Source organism: Rhipicephalus sanguineus, chromosome 8 (genome assembly GCF_013339695.2).
Source record: "Rhipicephalus sanguineus isolate Rsan-2018 chromosome 8, BIME_Rsan_1.4, whole genome shotgun sequence".
NCBI classification, from domain to species: Eukaryota; Metazoa; Arthropoda; class Arachnida; order Ixodida; family Ixodidae; genus Rhipicephalus; species Rhipicephalus sanguineus.
The window spans coordinates 5,372,231-5,386,106 of record NC_051183.1 but is presented as its reverse complement, the minus strand read 5'-3'; the positions used below and the strand labels follow the sequence as shown (position 1 = coordinate 5,386,106).

General features: G+C 49.4%; 1 protein-coding gene across 2 annotated transcripts in view; it reads left to right on the top strand.

Moving 5' to 3' along the window:
- The window catches only part of LOC119401254 (protein PAT1 homolog 1), a gene marked incomplete in the record, with an annotated part of 241,115 nt that extends 227,639 nt beyond the window's left edge, over positions 1–13,476 (top strand). For both annotated transcript variants that reach the window (XM_037667938.2, XM_049418729.1), the window contains 1 exon segment: positions 11,891–13,476. In XM_037667938.2, the coding sequence (XP_037523866.1) occupies positions 11,891–12,185 (295 nt within the window).
- Positions 13,477–13,876: the final 400 nt, after the last annotated feature.

Genomic DNA, 13,876 nt, shown 5'->3' with positions numbered 1-13,876 from the left:
TCGCCATTGTAATTGGGTCGGTGGAGGAGGTAATCGCGAACAGCGAAATGGTGGGCTTGACGACGCAACGCGCAAGTGGATGGTCTTGCTGATAGGTCAGTCAGCAAGTCTATCAGTGAGGCAACCCATTGACCCTTGCACTGTTCAGCAGCGATGGTGTGAATGTCGATGGAAGAAACAGCAAAGTGAGACACTAAGCTGTGGGCATTGTCGTCGGGCAAGGGAGAGCGCGACAGGGCGTCAGCGTCAGCATGCTGGCGTCCGTTGCGGCACAGCACACGGATGTCGTAGTCTTGCAGGTGAAATGCCCAGTGGGCGACAAGGCCTGAAGGATCCTTCAATGACGACAACCAGCACAGTGCATGATGGTTGGTGACAACATCAAATGGGCAACCATACAAATAAGGTTGGAACTTCGTAAAGGCCCAGATGATTGCCAGACAATCTTTCTCTGTAATGGTGTAAATGGTCTCCACTTTAGTAAGCGTATGACTTGCATATGCCACGACATATTGCCACGCCCACTTCTTGTTTTATTTTGATGTATTCGAGTTTGACCAGCAAGGACGGTTATCATCGCTCGGCGCTGTCCGCGCCGCAGTGTTCGAGAAGCTTCGCAATTGTAGTAGATCTAGATCGTTTTGTTAAGATTGCGCGCAGGACGCAAATAGTCTGCAAGCTCAACCACCAGTGATAAGACTGGAAAGTTCGATGCGTGATGTATAAAAGACAGCGCGTCCCAGCCATGAGCAGTTTTTTTGATGACCGACACTCTGTTCACTGCCATCAGTGTACTGTGTGTACTATTGCTGTAGTTTGACTTTCCTTTTCTTAGCCACTAGTTCGGCCAAATAAAGAGTTTCATCTTTGACACGCCGCCTGCTGCCTTCGTCGACGTCACGACCCCGTGACATCTGGTGGAGGTGCTGCTTCGTCCATGTTCCGGACGCCTCCGCAAGACCATGATCCAAGTCCACGTCGTCAATAAGAAGACCCGAAAGACATCCCGGATTATCGAGCTAGCCGCAGGCAGCTAGGACTACAACCCGAGTTCGAATCCCTACCTGACATTACAAGAGCCAAGACGACAAAGCAAGCGGCCACGATGACAACACCTGTGCAGCCTACGCCACTCCATCTTCAGCAGCCCAGGGAGCTGCCGAAATTGTGTGGGTCATCGAGCGAGGACCCTGAAAGCTGGCTGGAAACATACGATCGGGTCGCCGTCTTCAACCATTGGAGCAGTGAAGACAAGCTGCGGCATGTCTACTTCGCCTTAGAAGACGCTGCTAGGACGTGGTTCAAGAACCAAGAGGCCACTGTAACATCATGGGACATTTTCCGAACCAAGTTCTTGACCACATTCACTAGCGTCGTCCGCAAAGAGAGGGCCGAAGCTCTGTTTGAAACTCGCGTCCAGCTCCCCAACGAAAACGTCACGCTCTTCACGGAAGAAATGACCCGTATTTTCCGCCACGCAGAGCCCAACATGCCTCAAGAGAAGAAGGTTCGTTTCCTCATGTGAGGAGTAAACGAACAGCTCTTCACTGGACTATGAGGAATCCACCGAATACCATCCAGGAATTTCTCTCGGAGGCAACAACAATAGAGAAGACTCTGGAAATGCGAACCCGCCAGTACAACCGCCGTTTGATCCAAGACAGCGCAGCGGTTCAAGCCGTCGGCTCCGACGATCTGCGCAAGACCATAAGGGCCGTAGTGCACGAAGAAATTCATCGAATGTTCCCATCGTGCCAGCCTCAAGCTGCCTCGATCACAGACATCGTCCAAGAGGAAATCCAGCAGTCCGCTAGACATCCCCGAGTCAGCGCAGCCGCAGCTGCAAGCAATGAGCTACACTGCTGCAGCCCGATGCAACACTCCCGCTCCTCATCCACGTCAAGACGCCGTGCCGCCGCAACAGTTCCGCCGCCACCACAGACGTCGTACCGCCCGCCAGCTGGCCAGCGATACACGCCGAGGAAGACCGACATTTGGCGCTTTCCCGACCACCGCCCACTATGCTACTATTGCGGAGAAGCTGGCCACACTTCGTGGTTTCACCGTTGACGCGTCGCGTCCACAGCGGGGTGAACGATCACGCGACATCGCCGGCTACCTCGCAGGAGCGCAGTAGACACCCCGACAACCTTCCCGTTCGCCGTCGCCAGGCCGCTACTTCTCCCCCCAACGCCGACCATACACTGGCCCAACTCGAGGCCGGTCACCTAGCCTGTTCCTGGAAAACTAAGGGCAGCAACCAATGGAGGTGCGGTTGATGTACGACGGAGTACTGAAGATCCTCCGTCGCCGCGACAAAATCTAAATAACACGCCGCAAGCCAAACGGAGCCCTGACGTCGAAACTTCGCGGCCACAAGAAGACCTGACGACGCAACGGGGAAGCAGCAGAACAAACTGATGTAGCCATGACCCGGCGCCACGACCTGACTGCAACACGAGATGACGAACTAGTGACCTCAATGTTCTTATCGATGGCCACAGCGTCACAGTTCTCGTCGACACCAGAGCCGGCTATTCTGTCATCAGTGGACCGTTCGCCACGAAGCTGTAGAAAGTTAGGACAGCTTGGGAAGGCCCCGAAATCCAGACAGCTGAAGGTCATCTAGTAACGCCGGAGGGAGTCTGCACAGCAAGACTCACCATAAACAACCGGATTTATCCCGCGAACTTCGTAGTCCTGCAGCGTTGCTCAAGAGATATTGTCCTTGGCATGGACTTCTTAAGCCTTCATGTTGCATTCATCGACCTGAGATCCAAGTCGATAACACTATCCACAGAAAAAGCACTACTGCTGCACACTCCACCAAGACAAGAAAGCACGCCTTGAATGTGCTGGAAGACCAGGTCACGATTCCCCCTCGCTCCAGCGCCATCATTTCCGTCAGCACTCAGAAATCAGCAGACCTCAAAGGTGTTGAAGGCGACCAGCACCAGTTGATTAACCACGAGATTTGCTTCGCCAGAGGAGTAGCCGAGTTGCGAGGAGGGAAACAGTGATCCTCACGAATTTCAGCAGCGAGTATAAACACGTGAGCAAAGGCATGACAGTCGCCTACATCGAAGAAATTGTGGAAGCCACCAATGCTTTCACCCTCGCCAATTCTGCCGAGCCTACTCCGACAAACCAAGCTCCTCAACTAGCTTTCAACGTCAATCCTAGCCTTCCGAAGCACAAGCAAGAACGGCTCAGAACCCTGCTCTTGCAATACAAGGACTGCTTTTCGTCGTCTTCGAGAATTCAGCAAACCCCAGTAGCAAAACATCACATCATTACAGAAGAAAGTGCCAGACCGCTCCGTCAAAGCCGGTACAGAGTTTCGACACGAGAGCGCGGGGCCGTAAAGAAACAAGTCGACGAAATGCTGCGCGACGACATCATCCAGCCGTCCAAGAGTCCGTGGCCGTCACCTGTGGTGTTAGTGAAAAAGAAGGATGGAACCCTACGTTTCTGCGTCGATTATCATCGCCTGAACAAAATCATGAAGAAGGACGTGTATCCTCTCCCACGTATAGACGACGCCCTGGATCAACTCCACAGCACGAATTACTTTTCGTCTATGGACCTCAAGACCGGCTACTGGCAAATCGAAGTCAATGAGAGAGGCTGAGAGAAGACTGCCTTTATAACACCAGACGGCCTCTTCGAGTTCAAGGTCATGCCCTTCGGTCTTTGCTCAGTGCCAGCGACTTTCCAACGCGTTATGGATACAGTACTGGCAGGCCTGAAGTGGCAAACTTGCCTCATTTACTTGGACGACGTCGTTGTGTTTGCCTAATACTTCGACGAACACCTACGGTGGCTTGAAGCTGTACTTCAAGCAATCAAGAGCTCCGGATTCACCCTGAAGCCAGAAAAGTGTCGCTTTGCATACGAGGAGCTCTTGTTCTTGGGCCACGTGATTAGCAATAGACGGCACGTCCCAGCCATGAGCAGTTTTTTCGACGGCCGACGCTCTATTCGCCGCTATCAGTGTACTGTGTGTGTTGCTGTAGTTTGACTTTCCTTTTCCCAGCCACAAGTTCAGCCAAATAAAGGGTTTCATCTTGGACACACCGCCTGCTGCCTTCGTCAATGTCACGATCCCGTCACAATATATTCCGGGAACCCAGGTTTGCGCTGCGCAAGGACAGCGCCGAGGCCAACAACACTGACGTTCGTCTGTACCTCCGTTGGGACCGTAGGGTCATAGTGGCGTAGTATGGGAGGAGACATCAACAAACGATGGAGCTTTGCGAAAACGTCGTCGCACTCTTGACGACCGCGAATTGAGGGGACCATTGCTGCCAAGGAGTTTCGTCAGTGGCGATGTGATAGTCGCGAAGTTTTGAATGAAGCACCGAAAGTAGAAGCATAGTGCTACGAAACTGCGCAGTTCTTTGACGGACGTAGGTTTGGGAACTCTGTCACAGCCCGATGCTTGGCTGGATCGGGGAAAATTCTGTCCTTGGACATGACGTAGCCTAGTATTGTCTGCTGCCGTGCTGCAAATTGGCACTTCTTTAGATTCAGTTGTAATCCGGCGTCGCTCAAACGCATCAAAACATGCCACAGGCGTTGAGATGCGTGGGGAAGTCCGGGGCGAAAACGACGACGTCGTCGAGATAGCACAGGCACAGGTGCCATTTCAAGTTGCACAGAACGGTATCCATCATGCGCTCAAAGGTTGCGGGCGAATCACACAGCCCAAATGGCATGACGTTGAATCCGTACAAGCCGTCGGGTGTGACAGACGCTGTCTTTGGTCGAGCATCATCAGCCATGGGGACTTGCCAATACCCTGAGTGGAAATCGAGCGATGAAAAGAATTCTGCTCTTTGCAGGCTGTCAATGGCGTCGTCTATTCGGGGTAGGGGATAAACGTCCGTATGGGTGATCTTATTGAGTCGTCGGTAGTCCACACAGAACCGCACAGAGCCGTCCTTCGCAACGACAAAGGCAGGAGACGCCCATGGGCTGTTTGAGGGTCAAATAACATCGGGGTGAAGCATGTCTTCGACTTGCTCATTAATTACACCACGCTTTGCTGGAGATGCGCCATATGGACGTTGCCGCAGTGGTGGTTGGGTGCAAGTGTCGGTGCAATGCGTGACAGCAGACGTGCGGCCGAGAGAAGCTTGCGCGACATCAAACGAAGAAAGAAATTCTTCCAACAGGCATAGAAGCTGGGAACGCTCGACCGACGTAAGGTTGTCAGCAATCGAGGAACCAAATACATGAGTGGGTGACGAACCAGATGTGGAAACAACACTGAGCATATGGGAGCTGGTGCAGTGCATGTCACCCGGTGCGTCCATAACTTGTGCGTCTTCGAGGGGTTCCGCTCTGCCGAGACATTCCCTTCGCACCAATGCAACAATTTACGGGGATGGGTTGGTAACAAAAATATCGGTGTCACCCTGAGTGACTTCCACGGTCGCAAATGGCACCAGCAAGCCTTTCCTAGTGAAAACTCGGTCAGATGGAGAAAGGAGTGCAACGGTGTCGGAGAGCCTGGTGCAATAGACTGACACAACCGTTGATGAGTTTGCAGGAACTGTGGTGTCGTCTTTGACCAGTACCTTGATCGCAGCCGATGGACTGTGTGCCGGCGTCAAATCTGAGAATGGTGAGAGCTCCATTTTGGCTGGTGCGCAATACATTACGTTATCATCTCCAGGCCTCAGTCTTCCACCTTTCGCATGCTGCAGACTGGGTCCTATCCCAGCCTAGCTAGGGTCAGCAGGTACGTGGACTCGTTCGAGCCCGATTGTCCGGATTGCGGAGATGCTTTCTGCACTTTAGAACACATGCTCTGGCGGTGTCCTCGTTACAGCAGCACGATCGTCTAACCACGGAAGAAGAGTGGCAGAAGGCACTCAAGAGCTCCGACCTCACCGTTCAGCTACGGGTCGTCCAGAGGGCCCGCGACGTGGCGGTCAGGCATGGCCTGCCCGTCCCGACGTGGGAGTTGCCCGCGGTGGCTCCTCCCCCATAAGGGGGCTTTCCGAGTCGCCCCTTAGGACCACAATAAAGTTCATTGTCTGTCTGTGGCGGGCAAGATAATCCCATCCCAGGTAGACGTCATGAGAGCATGAAGAAGTTATGATGAATTTGACGGCAGACAGAGCGTCCTGAATGATGACACCGGCTGTGCATACCGCTGTCTGGTGAATACTTTAGGCGCTGGCTGTACGGAGGGAGAGCACAGAAAGTGGTGTCGTCACTTCGTAGTAGTCAGCCAAGTTTAGCGTCCATAATGGATACGGCAGCTCCAGTGTCTACAAGGACCAATATATGAACACCATCCACAAAAACGTCTACTACGTTAGATGGGCTTTGCTGAGGGCTTTGGCAGTTCGATAGCGTCGCAGCCCTTGCGTCTTGGACTGCAATGACTAATTTTCCTTGTCTCGTGTGACCGGACGAGGCCGCATCAGTGACAGTGAGCGGTGTTGTGGGGACGGTGAACGGTGGGTAGATGAAGCTGGGCATGACGTCGGTGACATAGGCGGCGGCAGGTCGTAATAAGGGCGGCTTGATTGGCCGGTGAGGGTTGATGCGACAAGAGGCAGCTGCACGTGATTGAAATTGCGTGCGACGTGACCGGCGCAACCGCATGCAAAGCAGATGGGGTGGTCGTCGGAAGTGCGCCATCAGTTCGCGGGTCCCATCCATGTCGCAGAACGCAATGGACGAGGCGGCTGCTGATATGACTGCATGGTGGGCTGCAGTCTGGGCCTGTGGATGACGTCGACATATGTAGGCGGCACAGCCGCGCCGAAGGCCTAGGGTGTGGCGATGGCTTCGGCGTAACTGAGCGGCTCTGCCACAGGAATCTCTGGGGGCGGCCTGGCTACAGCTGGCGTGTAGCTTAGTGCTGCAGGCACTGGCGGCGGCTGGTGGTATTCAGGAATGACCTCCATGATTTCTTGCTGAATCTCTCAGCAAAGGGTAGGCAGAAGTGTAGTTGACGGCTGGTCATCATGCTGCGGTGGAGCGAAAGCCAGTAGAGAGACCTGGCGGGCAATTTCGTCACGCACGAACGACTTGATTTCGGCGAGCAAGGTGGAGTGGTCAGAAATGGCCGACAAGCCCACGAGATCAGCATTGTGTGATGGCAGTGGACGGGTCATCAAGCGCTGCTGGCACAGCTCCTCGTAGCTTTGGCACAGCGTGATGACCTCTGCCACTGTGCGAGGGTTTTTGGCCAGCAGCATGGTGAAGGCATCGTCATCGATGACTTTCATAACATTCCTGATTCTGTCAGACTCCGACATGCTCATGTCGGCTTTCTTGCACAAGTCAAGGAGGTCTTCAATGTAGCTCGTGAAAGATTCTCCAGCCTGCTGAGCTCGTTCACGTAAGCGCTGTTCGGCTTGCAGCTTACGAACGGCAGGGTGGCCAAACACGTCGATAATGGCAATCTTGAAATCGGACCACATCAGGAAATCGGATGCATGGTTGTACCACATGCCTGCCACACCCGCGAGGTAGAAAACCAAGTTGCTCAGTTTGCCTGCTTCATCCCATTTATTGGGGCCACTCACACGTTCGTAAATCGCGAGCCAATCCTCCATGTTGGTGCCATCCGCACCAGTGAAGACAGGAGGGTCACGGATGCGGGGGACACTGGGAGAAGCGGTCGGTGCGGGAGGCGGCGTTTGCTGGGCGGCATCTTGCAGCATGGTAGATCGCACGGTATGCAATCGAAGCTGCAGGGGCATCGAATGGAGACCGAAGTTGTATTAAGGGCACAGCACTCTCCACCAAATTGGAAAGACGTTTATTGGCGGGCACTCAGCGACGATGCACAAAAGCGACAGTCAAGGCGGGGGCCGACTCTCAGCGAGAGCTGCGTTATCTCCGAAAGGAGCCGAAGAGGGCGACCCACTAGGAGGGGCTGGAGAGGATGACCCACTGCAGAGTTCCAAGGCAGAAGTGGGTTACAAGTCAACACAAAAAAGGGATACATTAACCACATACAAGGCATTGCAACATTATATTTTCAAGGATTTCAACGAAAACCTTGTTTAGCAAATGCATAAACAGTAGGCTTGTGCAAATAGTAAATTTTAGGTTCAAAGCAGATAGTGATTTGGCCAATAATTTCGAATTGAATTCTAATAGTACATATCATATTATAAAGAAAAATGAGCATATTTGTCAAGACTCAACTAACCTGCACAATATTTTTTCTAATTGAAACAAGGCATGTACAGTGTCAACGGAAGAAGTATGGCACAAGTGACACGCGGCGCCGTTTTTCCCGAGCACGCCGATGTAAAGAGTGCCAAGCATGTTCCATTTTTAAAGCAGGGGTGGCCAGTCGAAAGCACTCCAACAAACAGCTTTTTCAGGGCAACAGCGATAAAAATACGGTTGCTCGCAACTCCAGCGAAAAAAGCAAAAAAAGAAAAAAGCCACATCTGTCGATAAGCAATGAACAAGGGCCTGTTTAAGATATGGGCTTTCGGATGGGCCAACTGCAAGATTGGGCTGCTTTCCGCTGGACCGCCGGCCACCCCTGCTTTGGAAAATGGAACGTGCTTGGCAACCTGGCTATCACAGGGCTCGTGAGCAACAGCGCTGCGTGTCACGATTTTGCGGCTGCGGCCGCCAGTCGCTTGTGCCAATGTATTTCCATTGAGACTCTACATTCACTGAAGCCACAGCGCTGAAAAGACAGGGACTGAGGAAGAGGACAGGACAGGGTTTATTCCTGGCAGTGGCGATCACATTTCAATGGAGTTGAATTGCTAGAAACCTGTCGACTGTGCAGTATCTGTGTACGTTGGAAGAACACCATGTGGTTGAAATTATCCAGAGCCCTCTCTTACATCATCTCTCATAACCTGAGTCACACTGGAACTTTAAACACCATCAACCAACCATATTCTTTGCTGCTCTGTAGATTAATTTGAATGATGGTTCATGTAATCGCACTGTTTGCTTAATTTATTTTGTCAGTCTTCTTATGTCACTACAACTTCTCGCAATGAAGCCACATCAGGCTGAATGGTCCTTATGTTTCTGCAGAGAGGAATTTTGCAGAAGGACGCATTTCGCAACATGCCCCGATATTTCTAACAGATAGCCAGGAGCTGACGTGTTTGGAGCTACCCAGTTATCTAGTTTCATACCCTGCACACACGGACATGGACACTGCCAACTCGAATGAGACAGTCCACGCGCTGTCATGAGATGCTGTTGCCGAAGACAAACTACTATTACTAGGCAGACTGACTAGCTATGCAGAATACACAAAGCACTGTCGAGACTTGAGGCAGACTTTCCTTCCAGCTCACCTAAAATTAGATAGGTGACAAAGTGGCGCAAATTGCAAGCCAAACCTTATCCTAGCCCTGTTCAGCTACACAGGATGTTTCCAGAATTCTACCGAGACTCTATATGTAAAATAGAAGCCTCCCTAAGTCTACGGGGCGCGAAAAAGGGGAATTGTCCGAGGGGCTCGTTTTCTGTATTATATACACAACTAACGAAACCGACAGACAATTAAAGGAAAGCATGGGGGACATTATTTGTGGTTTCTTATCTGTAGTTTAATCACTCTCAATTGATTGGAAGGAATTACAGTGGATGGAAAATCGCCCTTTTCATCATTGGGATTCGAACCAACAACTTTCTTCAAGGGGTGTTCAAATGAAAAGGTACAAAACGTCGTAACAATGTGACCATTAACATAGATGCCTATGCCACTATGGGAAAACGTAGCGAGACATCTAGGGATGCGATTGGAGTCTCCGCTGTGGATGGGAGCATGCGGGGCGTCCGCATGCACCGGAGAGAGCAGAGGCTCTTATAAAAAGCCAATTGACACAGCAGTGCATGTGAGAACAGGATGGCATTCATATTACAAAATTTGATGATTGAGGAGCAGCGAGTCATTATCTGATTTCTGAAGGCGAAAGGTGTTAAACCAGCCGCCATTCATCGCCTGCGATTTCCATGTGTTTGGTCCCCTGAAAGAAAAAAAAAACATGGCTGATCCCCTTTTCATAGGAATCGGTATAACACGAAAGTGAAACATGTCTTCACAGGAGTAGTTGAACGTTTACGTTTATTGTGCATTGTTTCACTGCAAGGTGAAGGAATGAATGTTATAGCAACAAATTGTAATTTCACACGAAAACGGCAAGCAGCTCGAAATTTGCAGCGCGCTCTAAAGCAGAAAGGACGCACGAAAAAGAACATACACAGGACGCGCGCGACTAACAACTGTCACAATTTTTACTTCTTTGTGAAGCAGCGCACTCCTTTCGGAAACGTGGCCACTGCAGCGAGCAAAGTGACCGTGCTCTCTGTAATGTCAACGGAAAGTTGCAGTGAAAGCACAAGATGTACAAATCGCCCCCATCACGAGATAAGCGCGTGTGCACGAGAGACACCCCCTGTAGAAGCGCGCGGAGCGACGACCTTTACAGTGTGCCTTGCGCTCTCTTCGCACCATCTCGCTAGTGATAACAAGAACACGCTGAAGCCACCGAGCTCCGAGGACGTCCAACGGTAAATGGTGTATATAAATAGCTCACCGTTAGTAACCTGAGAAACGTACATTCTGTGGCCGAGTGGTTTCGCACTGCGGGGTGAGGGGTCGTAGGTTCAACTCCCGGCAACGGAACTTTTTCTTCTAGTTTTTTTTCTTTGCCATCTGTTAGTGTATATTTCACGACGTCGTATCCGTGAGGGAAATACGTCAGTGGAGCCGTGGTGCACCCCGGCATAAAACACTTTCGTGTTAACATCAGAAAGGCAAGAACTTTAACCCCGACGACGAACTTAACGACGCTATGAAGGACTGGGTCTCATCACGGCCACAGGAATTCTGGGAACAAGGAATCCTTCGGCTCGTTTATCATTGGTTTGTTGTGAACAGGCACATAGTGCATACTTTGAATAAAGTCTTCATTTATACCCACAGTGTCATTTCGTACCTTTTCATTTGAACACCACTTATATTTACACGTCCGATGCTCTACCATTCGAGCTATAATGGTGGGCGCTCCCTTGTCCACTTTTTGCAGGATATGTATGTGTGCTTAACAGTGGGATTGTTAGCCAGCGTCACGCGTAGCCCAAGCGTCGAGTGTGGAACACTCTTTTTTGCCAGAGGGTGTCACGGGGCACGTGATATTCACACGAGGTGGCAGCTGGCTAATAAACCCTTGCATGCCACCTAAGGCATCAAATATACCGGGACGAAGCCTTCACTGTGAAATATGAAAGAAGGGGAATTGTCCAAAGAGCTTGTTTTCGTTTTCTAGGCTGTTTTCCGCAATCAGCAAACAGACTCTCTAGAACGTCTCTGGGTAGGATGGCAGAAAACGCAGCTCAGCTCCAATCTCCAGGACAAAACCTGGGCTGTCCAGCAGGCCATGGAGTCTATAGGAAGACAGGGTCTTCCGGACCAGCAACTAGGCAGACCTCAAAGTTGTTTCACTCAGTCATCGCATAAAAATGTTTATTAATTCAAATGATAGCTTCATTTTAGAATCGGGCAGCTAATGTAGTAATTCAGTATGAGCTACCTTTTTCTCTTGAACATATTTGTAGGACTGGCCAGAAGTAGGTGTTCTTAGCAAAATATTTGCTTAGTACATCCACTGCAACTCAAGTGCAATTAAGGCTGCAGAGTTCACCATTAGGGTTAAGTGCTCATGAGTCAATTTATATTTAGCCGATTTGATTTCACTTTTCACATTTGAACTAACGCAAGTGTTACTAATTAAGGTGGAATAGTATTTGGGTTTTCACCTGATTTTCTTTCCTGCTACAAGAGTGAATGCAGTTGCTATGAGTTTCCCTGCTACAAAGCATTCTTGGCCATTTTTACTGATGATCATGTAATATTTATTTTTGCATGATGCAGGGCAAGACTGCTTTCTGAAATGGTGGATTTACTCATTGCCTCTCTCAAGAAGCATGACAATGGCAAAGATGACACAAGCGACCACTATAGTGCTGCAGTGCATCTGCTGTTTCCACACGAGCGTCGTGCCCTTGCGTCACAATTGCAACGATTTGCAATAAACTCTCAGCTTGCTAGCGAGCTAAACACTGCTGCAAAGTCCAGCCAGCAGTCAGAGCTTCATCAGCAGAATGGATTTGGTGACAAAGGTGCGTTTCCCTACTGTGGTGATGAACCCGTAACTGCTGTTCACTAAGCTACACATCTTGCGCTCGGTTGTTTTTCTACTGCACTTTAGAAATTCCCTCTCTGCTAGGATCATTAGAAAAGGCAACTCTCTGAGGCTGACTCTTCTCCTGCTTTACTTTTTTTTTGTGTGTGTGAATCTCTATGGCACCTATGGTGACATGTCAAGTGAGTCTGGAGGAATGGGCAGCCTATTTTTTGCACGAGATGTTCGGGGATGTATGGCAATTGCTTAACTCACATGTAGTGTCAGGAGTGCCGTGATGTCTATGCAGGCCTGCTGTGCTTTCTTTCTTTTAACTGGAGTGTCAAAGCTTGGCAAGATTTGAGTGTCTTCACGTACAAAACTCCAAATCAAGCGCTCACATAATGTCGAGCTCTTATTTTTTTGTTTTGCTCTTTAAGTGCGTTGTTGCCTCAGGCTATAAAAGCGAACAAATCTCTTGCTACCTGTAATTGGAACGTATTGGACAGCTGTGGAGATTTTTTGCCTTATATGCACAGCCTTGGTCCTTGATATAGTACATATGTGCTTATGCTGTTCATATTGCTCCATGTTTTCCAACACTGCTTTGCTGTGCAGTTTGTTCCTCATGTGAACCAAACTAAATTTAGTTCTTTATTCTATTACAGTAATCTGAAGTGTAACATATTCTGCCCATTGTTTGCTATGAAAAAGCATGTCTCTAGCTTTAGTGGTGTTGCTGTTGCACTTCAGCAGCTTAGGAGCCTTTGTTTAAAAAACAGGCAACGGTTTCGAGACATGTCGGTGCATTGTGATAAAAAGTAGATCCTTTTTCAGTACTGCATTTTTCAATCCAGAGTTTCCACAGCTGTGTTTCTCATTCTCAAAGGGCCCCCATACATTTGCTTCAGGGGATGCCTTCTTTCTTGATCATTAAGTACAAGCGTTTCGATGTTGGTTTTTTGTCAGATTTTCTTATCACCTCATCTGTGAAAGTGTGACATTGCACTGTTACATTGCCAGTTACTTTCGATAACTGGTCATCATAAGGGTAGAGTTGATGTGCTTGAAACTTAGATTTGTTCATTCCTTCCATGCTTGCGAATTCTCCTTGGTTCACTAGAGCACACCATGTGCTGCTCAAAGTGTGGCACTTTCAGCCTATTAGGCCTTTTTTTTTTTTTACCAACTTCACTAACCTGTGCATTATTTTTTTTGCAGTAAAAATAGAATAGTTAGAGTTAAAAGATGTTTTCACCTTATTTTCTGAATGCATTGTGAGAAGCCATCACTGTATAGTTGCAAATATCGGTTTCAATATAAAATTTGTTGCTCATTTGTCTGTGTCCTGTGCATTTACCTAAAGGGAAGCTTCTACTACTGCATCAATCTTATGGAACCCTGCGACAGTCATGACGGCTGCTTACCTTCAAAGGGCATTGTTTTAATATTTTGCTCTAATAGGTATGTGGTTTCTGTTCGTGCAGAGTTATCGGGCTCACCTTTTATCGGAAGGGAAGCCACCAACTGTAAAAAAATGCGCGCATGATATGGACCTGCACATAATCTAGTTATGAAGTGTAATTTCAGGAGAGCAAACATGAAACAGTTGTCATCTGCATATAATGCGAGTGAGGAAAGCTTCCTGCAAGCATTTATATTTGCATTGCAGTTCACGTTCAAGCACAGTCTTCAGAAAGGCATCATTTCGTTTTGTTCTGAGAGGTCATCTTCAG